Source organism: Bufo bufo, chromosome 11 (assembly GCF_905171765.1).
Source record: "Bufo bufo chromosome 11, aBufBuf1.1, whole genome shotgun sequence".
Taxonomy (NCBI): domain Eukaryota; kingdom Metazoa; phylum Chordata; class Amphibia; order Anura; family Bufonidae; genus Bufo; species Bufo bufo.
The window spans coordinates 66,771,408-66,788,335 of NC_053399.1; the positions used below are offsets into that span (position 1 = coordinate 66,771,408).

The following is a 16,928-nucleotide window of genomic DNA, read 5'->3' on the forward strand; positions in this document are numbered from 1 at the left end:
CTGTGAAGTGAAAACCATTTCAGGGGACTACCTCTTGAAGCTCATCAAGAGAATGCCAAGAGTGTGCAAAGCAGTAATCAAAGCAAAAGGTGGCTACTTTGAAGAACCTAGAAAATGACATATTTTCAGTTGTTTCACACTTGTTTGTTATGTATATAATTCCACATGTGTTAATTCATAGTTTTGATGCCTTCAGTGTGAATCTACAATTTTCATAGTCATGAAAATAAAGAAAACTCTTTGAATGAGAAGGTGTGTCCAAACTTTTGGTCTGTACTGTATGTACAGACCTTTTCCCGATCTTCTAAATGCAAAACCAAATAAAGTGTGGGGCAGCAGGTAGAGTCTGTGTGAACATTAAGGCTGGCTGCTGTCCGCCAACTGCACAGTACAAATCAAGCAGGAGAACGCTTACCCGAGATGTACACTCTTCCCACCTAATAACTCCTGCTTGTACTGGTCCACCGGAAGTAAGGATGAGCCGACGCATGCCCAGTTTACTATCAGCTATGAATGTGCGTCATTACACTGTTCAGACAGCTTGCATGCGCGGAATTTTTAGCTTCTGAACAAGTGAATAGGGGAGTGGCTACACCGCTGAAAAGAAAAAACGCTGGACTCATATCAAAGTTAGACTTCTTGCTGAACTCAAATCAGCTCATTAGCATGCGGTGCGTAGCATCTTTGTGTGTATATTATGAGGCTAACCATCTGTCATACCAGTAAGTGAATAAATCTAAAGTACTTTTTAATAGTTAATGATTGTATATAATGAGTTATATTATAATCAAATACCCACATGACAGGTTTTCTTTAAGCTCACCTGTAGTTGTGTAGCTGAGCTCCTATATAGCAAAATATTTTTCTGTATTAGATTACTGTACAATACATTGTGCAGAGACTACCATTCCCTGAACAGAAATTACAGAAGCAAACTGCAAGAGCAAGACAGCTAGAACTGCTGGCAGATTTCAGCTCTGAATGTATGTGTAAACTATAAAATGGCTGAACTTGTGGACTAAACAAAACACACCACTGACCATTTCCATCATATCATGGGTTTAGGAGACAATGGTGGCTATAAAACAATACTGTTCAAGTTAAATAATATCTCCATTTATTTATATTTATTTATTATTTATACATTATTTTTTTAATAAATATTTCTTTATTGTTTTCTTTTCCATAATACAAATAATTATAACAGTCTTTTAATTTCATAACATTGTAATTTCAGAAACATTTTATATTACCCCCACCCACCACCCACCACCCATACTCTTTTCCCACATGGTAAAAAAAATAAAAAAATAAATAATGGCCTCCTCTCTCCAACTCCCCCACAGCACCAGCACACCTCACGCCGTCCTCCCATAAGGATATCACTTTATTAACCATTTTTGCCATGTTCTAGTAAATCTATGTTTTTTCTTAATATTTGCCAGGTGGAATTCCTCTATGGCAAGTGAAGTTCTAGTGAACCTCTCCCATTCCCTGACCGTGGGTACAGTACTACCTCCCCAACAATACATTTCCTTGCTTGAAACAGAAGTTTGGATATTATTTCTCAGTGATAGGGGGTGTCGATTTTTTCCATCACCCCCAATATGCATATCTCAAATTACCTGGGGATTTTAATCCTATGATATTGTTCTATTCTATCATTTACCTTTGCCCAGAACTCTTGAATTTTTATACATAACCAGAGTACATGGACATCGTCCACCCCAACTTCCCCACATTTTATACAGCTAAAGATTTTATTTAATTTTTTTGTATAGCCAGATCCCAAAACTCTTCTCGCTGAGGGCTTATATCATCTTTCCATTTATGCATTAAACTAATGGCTGCTCTCTTCTTAGTCTTTTGCTGTAATAAGCATTCACATATTTTAGATACTAGTTTTCCCCCTGGTGTCAATTTAGAGATATTAACTAACGGCTGTGGGAGAGTATCAATTTGTATATCTTTTCCTAGCGATGATCGTAATGCATATTTTAATTGTAGGTAATAAAACCTCAGGTGTATGTTACCAAGTCCATGCTCCTTTTTAAGATCTTCATATAGTCTTACATCTCCCTGTCCGTCTCCATACCTGCCCTAGTTTATAGACTCCATGTTTCCACCATATTTTCTGTTCAATTAACTTAAGTTCTAAGATGTGGGTATTTTCCCACAATATGGTATCAGCATGGAGTCCAGACTGATTCCACAATGCTCTTACCTGTCTCCAGACCCTATCCATCAGCTGAAATAACGGTATCTTACGACCCTGTTGTGTCAGAATACCAGCTTCTATTATTTAAAAAGATAGTACAATTCTCTAACCTAGCATTTATCCCTTCCATCATAGCCTTGTATCTTTGCGTATTACTCCACGTTATCATATTAATAAATAAAGTTCCAGGTCTGGCACTGATAATCCACCCTCCTTCTCATGAATGCACAATATTTCTGCTTTTATCCTTGGTTTTTTCCCTCTCTATATCAAGTCCATTAGGAGACTGGCTAATATTTTGAATATTTTTTGGGGGATTATTACTGGTGAGTTCCATAGAATATAGTTCAGGGAGGGTAATAGGCACATTTTTACCAAAGATATGCGACCTGCCATCGAGACATATAGTCTTTTCCATACCCCTATTTTTTTTCTAATCTCTTGTATTTTAGGAATCACATTCAGTTTAATATATATGTATATCGTGGCTCACCCGTATCTGATACTATGGTTTAGGTGCTCTGTTTTTGGATGATTCACCTATTCATCCCGTATAGCAAAATGTAAGAAATAAAAGTAAAAACAGGCACTCACCAGCTGGCAGGTCTATAAGTAGTAACTTTATATAATAATAAATTATATATAAAATTGTACATGAAACTTACACATAAAAATTACACATAGATTGTTTAAAAAACATGGAAAGCACTGGGGACAATATATCAGTATAGGGGACAATATATCAGTACATACAGATATGTTCCTATGTATTCCCTGTAATGGCTGTCTAAATGGATTTAATGCTCTTGGTCATTTCATATAAATGTGCAAATAATGCAAATAATACACTTGTGAATAAATTCAATTGAAGTCCTGTATGGAGGAAATATCAAGGTAGATATCCTGTGAAAAATATATCCTGTGAAAAATATATATATATCCTGTAGAAAATATATATATATGTGGCAAGAAAAATAAAGAAAAAGATAAAGGTATATAAATCCTATGTGGTTGGTGTTCAGTGAAGAAAGTCTTATGAAGACCTAGTAGCAATTCCTTGAATAAGATGATGTAACTATTTCCATTCAATACAGCACTTTTGTATCGATTCCTCTGTGCGTCAGATATGCAGTTAGGGTTAGGTAGAATGTGGTCGGGTTTTAGAACTGGGGCGTCCCCCTAGTTTTTCAAACCCTCTTACCTTGCCCTTAGTTATGACTGGCCTCTATGGGGGTGCCACTCTGATGGACGCTGGATCTCTTGTCTCTCCCGGGTTAACACGGGATCCGGTACTGCAGAGTTACCGCTCGCTGGTCTCGGCATTCCACGTGGTTGCTTCCTTGCGTGTCACCGACCAGGAAGTAATCTGCAGAGTTCGCGTGGTCTCGCGATAGCTTGGGCCAGCTTTGTATTCACTGGAATATTACGAGCTGTATGTTGATCTTCCGATGGTTATTGCATTCGGGTTCGGGTGGGTAGTTTACTCGCAGGACCAGCCAGACGCCTTTCGAGGGTCCGCCCTCTTCTTCAGTTTAACATATCCATTGGGATTTGGAGTTATTTGAATGCCCAGATATTTAACGGGTTCCTCAATTCTCTTATGAAAGATTTTCATAAGTGACCTATGTGAACCTACAAACATCATAATGTCATCTGTATATAGAGCAATCTTTTCCTCATGTTCACCGAACTTGAACCCTACTATTTCTTCATCTTGCCTAATCATATCAGCTAACGGCTCCATGGCTATAGCAAAAAGTAACGGGGAAAGTGGGCATCCCTGTCTAACCCCCTACCTATATGTATGTTGTCGGAGTATTCCCCATTTAACACAAATTTAAATGTCACAGTAGCAAAAAGAAATGATAGCAAAAAATTTTTTACATCTGTTTTTTTTGTTAGTTTTTTTAGCTTATCTGAACAAAGGCATATATTATATTTTTACTAGCGAAAAATTGCAAAGACTTTGCATCTATAATCATCAACTGTGCATAACATCATCCGAAGATTCAGAGAATCTGGAACAATCTCTGTGCGTAAGGGTCAAGGCCGTAAAACCATGCTGGATGCCCGTGATCTCCGGGCCCTTAAACGACACTGCACCACAAACAGGAATGCTACTGTAAAGGAAATCACAGAATGGGCTCAGGAATACTTCCAGAAACCATTGTCAGTGAACACAATCCACCGTGCCATCCGCCGTTGCCAGCTGAAACTCTACAGTGCAAAGAAGAAGCCATTTCTAAGCAAGATCCACAAGCTCAGGCGTTTTCACTGGGCCAGGGATCATTTAAAATGGAGTGTGGCAAAATGGAAGACTGTACTGTGGTCAGACGAGTCACGATTCGAAGTTCTTTTTGGAAATCTGGGACGCCATGTCATCCGGACCAAAGAGGACAAGGACAACCAAGTTGTTATCAACGCTCAGTTCAGAAGCCTGCATCTCTGATGGTATGGGGTTGCATGAGTGCATGTGGAATGGGCAGCTTGCATGTCTGGAAAGGCACCATTAATGCAGAGAAATATATTCAGGTTCTAGAACAACATATGCTCCCATCCAGACGTCATCTCTTTCAGGGAAGACCCTGCATTTTTCAACAAGATAATGCCAGACCACATTCTGCATCAATCACAACATCATGGCTGCGTAGGAGAAGGATCCGAGTACTGAAATGGCCAGTCTGCAGTCCAGATCTTTCACCTATAGAGAACATTTGGCGCATCATAAAGAGGAAGGTGCAACAAAGAAGGCCCAAGACGATTGAACAGTTAGAGACCTGTATTAGACAAGAATGGGAGAGCATTCCTATTTCTAAACTTGAGAAACTGGTCTCCTCGGTCCCCAGACGTCTGTTGAGTGTTGTAAGAAGAAGGGGAGATGCCACACAGTGGTGAAAATGGCCTTGTCCCAACTTTTTGGGGATTTGTTGACACCATGAAATTCTGATTCAACATATTTTTCCCTTAAAATGGTACATTTTCTCAGTTTAAACTTTTGTTCCGTGATTTATGTTATATTCTGAATAAAATATTAGAAGTTGGCACCTCCACATCATTGCATTCAGTTTTTATTCACGATTTGTATAGTGTCCCAACTTTTTTGGAATCCGGTTTGTACCATACATGTCTGATAGGTGTGGGTTGCACCTCTGGCACCTGCACCTTTCTCAGAAAAGGGGCCTATCTTGCGCCAACCATGAATGTAGAGGTGGATTCCTGCATTAACTTCTATGAGAATTCTGAACATTGCTGCGTAATTGTGTTTGGTTACTTTCGTAACTCACATAGAGTTGAATGCAAAGAGCAGCTTATGCTTGGCAATCTCTCCATTTATGGCAGCAGCAAGATGGGATCCTGTTCTTGACATAGGTGGCACCTACACATATCTCAGAATTTCCTTTCAATATTCCATCAATACCCCTTTAACTATGGTTTCATTTATGAATCATATTTCAGATTTTAACTATTTTTAAGTTACTGGCCAAAGTATTTTTCCTTTTTTCTCTCTACTGCCTCTAATGTTTTGTCTATGCATGGCCGTACATGTTTGTAAGCATTTTAGCCTAAGATGCAGCCATTCATGTCTGGCCTAGGTGATTTAAAAGGGACTATAGTCAAATACTGTATAGGTCATGCTTGGAAATATCCTTGAATATTCTGCCAGCACATACTATAGCTAGATTAGAGAAAAAGTCAAATCAAACAGGGAGCGCTAAATAAATGCTTACAGAGAAATTAGACTAAATAGCTAAATGAAACTGGAACAAGAAGTCTATCTAGAATGGAGATCATCAACCTATGGCACTCTTGCAGTGGTGAAACTACAACTCCCATGCTCTTCTGTAAGAGACCTGGGAACAGCCAAGCAACATAGTTAGAAGACCTGAGGAAAACATGACACTGGTAATTGAAAGGGAGTTGTCCAGCGTCTCAGGTAGCTCAATGAATAGTGCTGCTGCTTAGGCGGGAGAGCTTCTGGAACTGGTTATACTGTATATGTACATTTGAAAAAAAGTGTGCAGGAAAAGTTGCTGCTTCATCTCAGTCTTTCAAGGTAATCATTACTCAAGAAATCCTTTCATCTGGTGTTTGATATCCTTTCTTTGGATATTCCTCCACAGAAGATCAGTAGCAGAACCTAGTGGACAATGCATAACTAACTTACTTTCAAATATAACTTTTATTAGGGTTTACTTATGCTATGTCACGCTAGAATTGTAGATCATCATTTTGTTTGTTTTTTACAAAAATGAATTACATTAAATTTTTTTGCTCATATTTTGCTTTATAATCCAACAAAGCTTTCCTTGTTTGATGGCATTTGGGCCAGTGGTTCATTTGCTTCCACCGGAATACCCTGTGTCAAAGGTGGTACCTAAACTCAATAGATACAGAGACATCTGCAAGGAAAGAAACATAACATTTTGGGAGTGTAGATTAAAAAAAGTAATTCTCAATTCCTTCACCATTTCTTCGGTATAGTATTACTCCCGTAGTTTATATTATGTATGTTGCTAATTATGTGACTGCTGTGTGACTTTTCTATGTCTTTTTTTTTTCTATCACCTTTACTATGTATTACTCGTTACTATTTCTCCTTCATTTCCAATAACCCTCCCTCTGCTGTCTTCACATATTAACTCCCATGGTTTCAGTTCCCCCCATCAACCCACCCCAAATCTCCGACTGGGATTTCGTTCATCTGAGAGCTGTAAATTCTCTCTGACAAGATGAAAAGAAAATGCTATATTTTCTGGCCAGCTGGAATCCCCAAATTGAGCCCAGGGATCAAAGCTGCACAAATACCTTCAAATAACCTCTAAGAGGCAGACAGAGAGAGACTTTAGTGTAATAGCAGTAGAGTTTAGAGATGTACTCCATACCCTTATCAGGCACACTTCTTTCCTATGAGCGCAATTCTATGTAACTCGTCTTCCTATTTAGCCAGTAATGCTGCCATCAGTAATACATTTACAAAAAAAATATCTGTTATGTAATATTAATGTTATCTTTAACCAGGAAAGATCTGACAACATATGTTTTCTCTGCAGTGTTGAACAAGGGCCAGTGTGTAACCAAGTATTATCGATGGATGCAGAAGAATGGCGGCTACATCTGGGTGCAATCTTGTGCTACCATTGCAATCAATGCTAAAAATGCCAATGAGCGAAACATCATCTGGGTCAACTACATCCTCAGGTAACTTTAAGCTTGAAATTCAGTGACGTAAAGGCTATGTACACCTTCGGGGGCATTTGATTATGATTGCATTTTACTCATTTTGGGCTAAAAATTATTCGCCTTTATTAAAAATGTTCAACCATTTCTGAGGCACAGAGGATAAAAATTAGTCTTTTTTAAGCTGTCACTTTCTGTTCTATTTGAATCTCGTCATCTGACAGTTCATGTGTAGCTCTTATTTCTGATATCTTGACCTGAAAAACATATTTAAACCATATTCTTATCAGTTTGATGAGCATTGAGTGTTTATTAGGTTTGGAGATCAGGGATACGAACTAAACATGAGCCATTAGATGATAGAATTCAAAGAAAACAGAAAGTGACAGCTTGCAAACGGACTGATTTTTAACCTCTGTACATGTATCTCAGAAATGACTGAACTTTATTTAATAAAGACCAAATAAAAAAAAAAAGTTGCCCCAATTAGTCAAATACGATCATACAAAAAATGTTTTTAGAGGTGTACATAACCTTTAATTGACAAAGTAGACAACATCTTATATCTTCACTGGCCTTTCAGTATCCCTTCTGCAGCCTAGAGCTTTAGGTCTTTGATGTACAGCTTTTAAATGTGCAATCCAGACAAAAGTAATGCATGGTCTCTCTATATCCGTTTTGTCCAGAGAGTTTCTATAAAGTACAACATTTAAGACATGCAGTCATGAATGTACCACGATAAATGCACTGCAGACAAATATACGTACAGGGACAGACAGAAATATAATATATGAAACAATGGTGCACACCTGAAGCAAGAGAAAATCATACAATTATATTAGGTCTGTAACACACAACTACAGCAACCAGCAAGATAAAAATACCTACATGCAAACAACATATCTAAGAGATTGTGCCTGCAGTGTAATCGATAAAGCAACCACCTCCCCCCATAGCACACCACCAATAATGTTACATATATTGATAAGGTAAATGAGCATCTTGTTTCCCTGCATGTATGTAAACAGTTTCACAGTGTGCCATGACAAAAGATAAATTGCAAGTATCAAAGAACAAATAAATAATAATCTGTATAAGAATTAATGTGGCACCAAATGTACAGTTGCAAGAAAAAGTATGTGAACCCTTTGGAATTATATGGATTTCTGCACAAATTGGTCATAAAATGTGATCTGATCTTCATCTAAGTCACAACAATAGACAATCACAGTCTGCTTAAACTAATAACACACAAAGATTTTAATGCTACCATGTTTTTATTAAACACACCATGTAAACATTCACAGTGCAGGTGGAAAAAGTATGTGAACCCCTAGACTAATGACATCTCCAAGAGCTAATTGGAGTGAGGTGTCAGCCAACTGGAGTCCAATCAATGAGATGAGATTGGAGGTGTTGGTTACAGCTGCCCTGCCCTATAAAAAACACACACCAGTTCTGGGTTTGCTTTTCACAAGAAGCATTGCCTCATGTGAATGATGCCTCGTACAAAAGAGCTCTCAGAAGACCTACGATTAAGAATTGTTGACTTGCATAAAGCTGGAAAGGGTTATAAAAGTATCTCCAAAAGCCTTGCTGTTCATCAGTCCACGGTAAGACAAATTGTCTATAAATGGAGATAGTTAGGCACTGCTGCTACTCTCCCTAGGAGTGGCCGTCCTGTAAAGATGACTGCAAGAGGACAGCGCAGACTGCTCATTGAGGTGAAGAAGAATCCTAGAGTGTCAGCTAAAGACTTACAAAAGTCTCTGGCATATGCTAACATCCCTGTTAGCGAATCGACGATATGTAAAACACAAAACAAGAATGGATTTCATGGGAGGATACCACAGAGGAAGCCACTGCTGTCCAAAAAAAACATTGCTGCAAGTTTACAGTTTGCACAAGAGCACCTGGATGTTCCACAGCAGTACTGGCAAAATATTCTGTGGACAGATGAAACCAAAGTTGAGTTGTTTGGAAGAAACACACAACACTATGTGTGGAGAAAAAGAGGCACAGCACACCAACATCAAAACCTCATCCCAACTGTGAAGAATGATGGTGGGGGCATCATGGTTTGGGGCTGCTTTGCTGCGTCAGGGCCTGGACGGATTGCTATCATCGAAGGAAAAATTAATTCCCAAGTTTATCAAGACATTTTGCAGGAGAACTTAAGGCCATCTGTCCACCAGCTGAAGCTCAACAGAAGATGGGTGTTGCAACAGGACAACGACACAAAGCATAGAAGTAAATCAACAACAGAATGGCTTAAACAGAAGAAAATACGCCTTCTGGAGTGGCCCAGTCAGAGTCCTGACCTCAACCCGATTGAGATGCTGTAGCATGACTTCAAGAAAGCGATTCACACCAGACATCCCAAGAATATTGCTGAACTGAAACAGTTCTGTAAAGAGGAATGGTCAAGAATTACTCCTGACCGTTGTACACGTCTGATCTGCAACTACAGGAAACGTTTGGTTGAAGTTATTGCTGCCAAAGGAGGTTCAACCAGTTATTAAATCCAAGGGTTCACATACTTTTTCCACCTGCACTGTGAATGTTTACATGGTGTGTTAAATAAAAACATGGTAACATTTAATTCTTTGTGTGTTATTAGTTTAAGCAGACTGTGATTGTCTATTGTTGTGACTTAGATGAAGATCAGATCACATTTTATGACCAATTTGTGCAGAAATCCAAATCATTCCAAAGGGTTCACATACTTTTTCTTGCAACTGTATATAAGCGCTAGTGCAATCACCTATAAAAGTACAATGTGTAGGGGATAACACACACAAAATGGCAAAAGCTGTGAAAAAGTTACTTAGACTAAAGACCTTACACAAATTGCTGCAAAGGAGCTTCCTCAGGGGTCAACCCTGACGTTTTTCAGAAATGGACACATAAAGACACATGCACATAGTATAACTATGTTATGTAACAAGTTAGTGAAGTCATAAAAAATAGTCATGTATTACACTTTCATATAAAACGGCAAGTGGGTAATAATGAATAAAAATAGATTTAAAAAAAAAAGAGCTGAGATGCATTAAGACAATAAACATGGTGAGTGTGCCACCTGCTGCACAAGTCTGAGCTGTGCAGCTGGTGAGAAGACTCTTCACTGAAGATGCACAGTGCTGTTTATGTTCTTTGAAGAAAGGAATGCTAAAAGGAGCCAAACAAATACCTACAGTAAATAGTAATCTTTTGTTATTGTAATTTGTACATGATTTTATGTATACAAAAAACATTCACATTTAGAATACCCATGGATGACTTCTTTTAGTAGCTTCCCATACACCATAATATGATTACAGTGTATAGAAGTTATATTCAGGGAGTGTCACAAAATGGTGAGGCTGTGAGTGCAGCTTTCCAAGTCTTTGAACATAGCTTATGGCAAGAAACCAGAGTCGGATCTCAGATTCAGTCTGAAAAGTGCTGTGGACAGGTCTTAAGGATGTGCATCTTCTGCCGACCCACACGGTGCATTACCTGTCACTACTGAAGGAGGCAATAAAATTGCAAGTTTATTCATTGTAAAGTATCCATTAGGCAAATTCCTGACAGTAGCGACTTATGGGAGTGTTTATGAGCAGTGTATGATAGTGTTATTTGGGCACTATATGATGAACAATAAGGAGGAGCATCAATAGAAAGTGCTGCACATTGCACCAATCAGCCTAAGTCCTTCTCTGGACAGTTTCACCCAACAGCTGTTTTGGAACCTAGAAGTGATGTTTCAAAGTGATGCTGTAACCTGGTGCCTGTCTCATATCATGTTTGTCCACTCTACCTTTTTAAAAAGTTCGAAATAATTTTCTTGTATATGTTCAATAAAGCTTGTTTTTTTTATTGTGGATCTGATGACTGGAGTCTGGAGCCTTTCTTGTAGGCTTGTTGGACATAGGCTTTGCCTACATTTTGTAGTTTTGTAGATGCATTGTCAGTATAATGTACAGTAGATTTGCATAGTAAAGGGGTATTCTGGGTTACAGATGTTGATGACCTGTTATCCAGATAGGTCATCAATATCAGATCAAAGGGGGGGGGGGGGTACGACACCTGGCACACCCTGATCAACTGTTTTGGGCTGTTTCGGTGCCATAATTTAACAGTGTACAGAGTAGAAGCAGACACCTCTGTACACCGTGTAATGACCCAGCCAGGAGCTGAGTTTCAGTTCACCGGCACCAGAAACTACACAGTGTATGGAGCCTTCTGCTTCCACTCTGAACACTATTCGTTTCCAGCACCGCAGCAGCTGATCAGTGGGGATGTCGGGTGTCGAACCCCCACCAATCTGATATCAATGGCCTATCCTGAGGATAGGTCATCAATATCTGTAACCCAGAGAGCCCCTTTAAACCTGCATTCTAATACCCATTTGTTTTGGTAATTTAGTTTGCCTGAATACAAGGACATTCCAATGGATATTGCTCAGCTTCCACATTTGCCTGAAAAGACATCAGAATCCTCAGAGACCTCTGACTCGGATTCAGACTCCAAGGATAATTCAGGTAACACAGACAGGAATATAACAATTAAAGCTATTTTATATTATTTTCTTTTTAGTGCAAAAAAGAAATTGGAATCATGCTCCCTAAATCACGTTTTTTTGCTCCTGCATACCTAATTGACTAGTTTTAACATGTTAACACGTACCAAATTTTTGAACCTAACTTAAAATATCTGAAAAAGGTTATGTGATAAGATTCTCATCAGATAGACAAATCAACCATTGTCCTTTACTGCTTTTCCAGTATACATTTGTATGCAGAAGGAGTTGGCAATCATTTTGTGTGGGTGAGGGAGGCAGGACATGTTTTCTCCATGAAAATCATCACGTAGATAACAATATATCCCCCTCTATCCAATGCCAGTGAGTTATAGAGTACCACAGGAGACCTAAAAGAGTCATTTTGAATCAAGGCAAGGCAAAAGTAGTTTACAGTTGGAAAAAAACCCCACAAGAAATAAACAAATGGATGTAATGAATGTGAAAATATCTTAAATTTTTTTTTGCACAGAGCTGTATTCAAGTTCTCGTAAAGACACCAGAATGTCAAAAACGCTGCAAAACCACAACACAAAAGGCACATGTAAATACAGCCTTATTTACCTCTTAGGTAAGGCCTCCTGCACACGACCGTTGTGTGCACCCGTGGCCGTTGTGCCGTTTTCCGTTTTTTTTTCGCGGACCCATTGACTTTCAATGGGTCCGTGGAAAAATCGGAAAATGCACAGTTTTGCAGCCGCATCCGTGATCCGTGTTTCCTGTCCGTCCAAAAAATAGGACCTGTCCTATTTTTTGGACGGACAGCGGTTCACGGACCCATTCAAGTCAATGGGTCCGTGAAAAAACACGGATGCACACAAGATTGGCATCCGCGTCCGTGATCCGTGGCCGTTGGCAACTTTCACACAGACGGATCACAGATCCGTCTGCATAAAAGCTTTTTCAGATATGAGTTTTCACTTTGTGAAAACTCATATCCGACAGTATATTCTAACACAGAGGCGTTCCCATAGTGATGGGGATGCTTCAAGTTAGAATATACTGAGAACTGTGTACATGACTGCCCCCTGCTGCCTGGCAGCACCCGATCTTTTACAGGGGGCTGTGATCCGCACAATTAACCCCTCAGGTGCCGCACCTAAAGGGTTAATTGTGCGTATCATAGCCCCCTGTAAGAGATCTGGTCCTGCCAGGCAGGAGGGGGCAGACTCCCTCCCTCCCCAATATTATATTCATTGGTGGCCAGTGCGGCCTCCCCTCTCCCCCCCCCCTAGTTAAAATCACGTTCCGAATCCCCCATCATTGGTGGCCAGTGCGGCCTCCCCTCTCCCCCCCACCAGTTAAAATCACGTTCCGAATCCCCCATCATTGGTGGCCAGTGCGGCCTCACATCTCCCCCCCCTAGTTAAAATCACGTTCCGAATCCCCCATCATTGGTGGCCAGTGCGGCCTCCCTTCTCCCCCCCCCCCAGTTAAAATCACGTTCCGAATCCCCCATCATTGGTGGCCAGTGCGGCCTCACCTCTCCCCCCCCCCAGTTAAAATCACGTTCCGAATCCCCCATCATTGGTGGCCAGTGCGGCCTCACATCTCCCCCCCTAGTTAAAATCACCTTCCCCCATCATTGGTGGCAGTGGAGAGTTCCGATCGGAGTCCCAGTTTAATCGCTGGGGCTCCGATCGGTAACCATGGCAACCAGGACGCTACTGCAGTCCTGGTTGCCATGGTTACTTAGCAATTTTTAGAAGCATTATACTTACCTGCGAGCTGCGATGTCTGTGACCGACCGGGCGCTCCTCCTACTTGTAAGTGAAAGGTCTGTGCTATAGGCAATGTGCCGCACCAATGTGTTAACTACAGGGGAGGGAGGGGGGGCCGGCCGCACTGGCCACCAATGTGTTAACTACAGGGGAGGGAGGGGGGCCGGCCGCACTGGCCACCAATGTATTAACTACAGGGGAGGGAGGGGGGGGCCGGTCGCACTGGCCACCAATGAGTTAAATACAGGGGGGGAGGGGGGGTCTGCCCCCTGCTGCCTGGCAACACCTGCCAGGCAGTAGGGGGCAGTCATGTACACAGTTCTTTTAGTATATTCTAACCTGAAGCGTCCCCATCACCATGGGAACGCCTCTGTGTTAGAATATACTGTCGGATCTGAGTTTCACGATCTAACTCAAATCCGATGGTATATTCTAACATAGAGGCGTTCCCATGGTGATGGGGACGCTTCAAATTAAAATATACCATCGGATTGGAGAAAACTCCGATCCGATGGTATAAAAGGGACTCCTGACTTTACATTGAAAGTCAATGGGGGACGGATCCGTTTCCAATTGCACCATATTGTGTCAACGTCAAACGGATCCGTCCACATTGACTTGCATTGTAATTCAGGACGGATCCGTTTGGCTCCGCACGGCCAGGTGGACACCATTTTTTTTCATGTCCGTGGATTCTCCAAAAATCAAGGAAGACCCACGGACGAAAAAACGGTCACGGATCACGGACCTACGGACCCCGTTTTTGCGGACCTTAAAAAAAACGGTCGTGTGCAGGAGGCCTAAAGGAAATGTGTCATCAGAAAAATGGCCTATTGTTTTAACTCCCTCAGGACAAATCTGACATGTGTCCCTTTATGTGTTAATAACTTTTGAATGCTTCAATTATCCAAGCAATTCTGAAATTGTTTTCTCGTATAACAATGTACTTTATGTTAAAGGTAAATTTGAGTTTATATGTTTTACCTTTGTAAAAAGAATCCAAATTCACCCAACATTTGGAAACCTTTAGTTATTACCGGTAATTAACATTTCCCATATGTCTACTTTATGTTTGCATAATTTTGAGAATGTCATTTTTTATATTTTTTAAGATGTTAGAAGGCTTTGAATTTTAAAAGCAATTTTTTAAGGGAAATTTCCAAATTTGAAGCCACTTTGTGGGGTTAACATAGTTAAAGAAAATGCCCATAAATGACCCCATTTCAGAAACAACACTCCTCAATTTCTTCAAAACGGATTTTACAAATGTGCTTAACCCCTTATATGGAAAAGAAAATGGATGCAAAATTTCAAAATTTCACTTTTTTTGCAGATTTTACATTTCAATAAATTTTTTCCTATAAGACAGAAAGTGTTAACAGCCAAACAATCCTCAATATTTATTACCCTGATTCTGCAATTTACAGAAACGCCCCATAAACTGCTCTATGAGCACACAATACGGCTCAGAAGGAAAGGAGCACCATATGGTTTTTGGAAGCAGATTTTTGGGCGCCATGTTACATTTAAAAGCACACTAAGGTACCCCACAGTAGAATCCCCCAAAAAGTGACCCCATTTTGGAAACTACACCCCTCATAAAATTTATTGAGGGTTGTACTGACTACTTTGACCCCACAGGCTTTTAATAAAAAACATTTGGTTGTTGAAATGAAATTTTTCATTTCTTCCAATAAATTGTTGCATAAGCTCCCCATTTTTTAATTTCACAAGGGGTAACAGGAGAAAAAGCACCACAAATTTTGTTAAGCATTTTCTCCTGAACACAGCAACACCCCATATGTAGTAGTAAATTGCTGTTTGGGCACACGGCAGGGATCAGAAGAGGAGCACCATATGGTTTTTGGAGAGCAGATTTTGGTGGAATTGTTTATGGGCGCCATGCTATTGATCAGCCTCTGGACACCAGTACAGCCATTTTCTGACAACCATACATTTTATTTTTCTCTCAACAGAGCTTTATCATTGGTTCTATTATGGGGTATATACAACTTTTTGATCACTTTTTATTTAGCTTTTTGGGAAGCAGGATAAAGATAAGGCAGCAACTCTGCCATTGCTTTTTTGGGACTTGTTATTGGGAAAAATGACACATTATGTTTATTCTGCTGGTCATTACGATTACAGACATATCTATTTTATTTTTTGTGTTTGTTTTACCACTTTTGCACAAAGCATTTTTGAAAAAAAAAAGCCTGTTTTTGTTTCACCATTTTCTGAGAACCATATTTTTTTGGTCTTGTGTGGGAGCTCATTTTTAGCGGGATGAGTTGACGTTTTCATTGGTACCATTTTGGGGTACATAATACTTTTTGTCTGCTCGCAATTATGATTTTAGATTTTTTTTACAGCGTTCACCTGAAGGGATAGACCATTAGATATTTTTATAGAGCAGATCACGATGGATCACCTAATATGCCTATTTTTTTATTTTTGTTTGCAATCTTACACAATAAAAGCATTTTTGAAAATAATGCTATTTTTGCATTGCCATTTTCCAAGAGACATATTTTTTCTCATTTAATGTTTTATTGAAGTTTTTAACATAACATTTTCTTTTCTGTGTCATTTGGTACAAATAAGCAAACATGCATTAGGAGGGAGCACGCAAAACATTTAGTGCTCGACATAGTAATCCACGTAACAGCGTGGAAACAAACATTAAATCAATACAGAAACAACTGTTTAAGAGAGGACACATAAAAGAGGACATAAGACAGTGTGTGTGGGGGGGGGGGGGATAGGAAGGTGACAATGTCTAGATATGCAGAATTTTCAGTTGTATGTTCCAAAAAGTTTCGGAGGACCAGAACCCATCCCATTAGCCCCACATCTTCGAGTGGGTGAGGTATCCAAGGACATCACACTAATAAGGTCCTCCATTCTCTGGTATAGGGCAATCTCCTGAAACCACTCCTCCGGTGATGGGGGAGAAATGGATTTCCAATGACGTGGTATTACTGTTTTTGCTGCCTGGACCATATACACTCACCTAAAGAATTATTAGGAACACCTGTTCTATTTCTTATTAATGCAATTATCTAGTCAACCAATTACATGGCAGTTGCTTCAATGCATTTAGGGGAGTGGTCCTGGTCAAGACAATCTCCTGAACTCCAAACTGAATGTCAGAATGGGAAAGAAAGGTGATTTAAGCAATTTTGAGCGTGGCATGGTTGTTTGTGCCAGACGGCCAGTCTGAGTATTTCACAATCTGCTCAGTTAC

At 39.9% G+C, this 16,928-nt stretch overlaps 1 protein-coding gene across 1 annotated transcript in view; it reads left to right on the plus strand.

Moving 5' to 3' along the window:
* Nucleotides 1–16,928, plus strand: part of NPAS3 (neuronal PAS domain protein 3) — a 695,623-nt gene that overhangs the window by 655,774 nt on the left and 22,921 nt on the right. Inside the window, exons 10-11 of the mRNA XM_040412178.1 lie at nucleotides 7,270–7,417; nucleotides 11,807–11,922. Coding sequence (XP_040268112.1) covers nucleotides 7,270–7,417; nucleotides 11,807–11,922 — 264 coding nt within the window. The remainder of the gene's footprint in view (nucleotides 1–7,269; nucleotides 7,418–11,806; nucleotides 11,923–16,928) is intronic.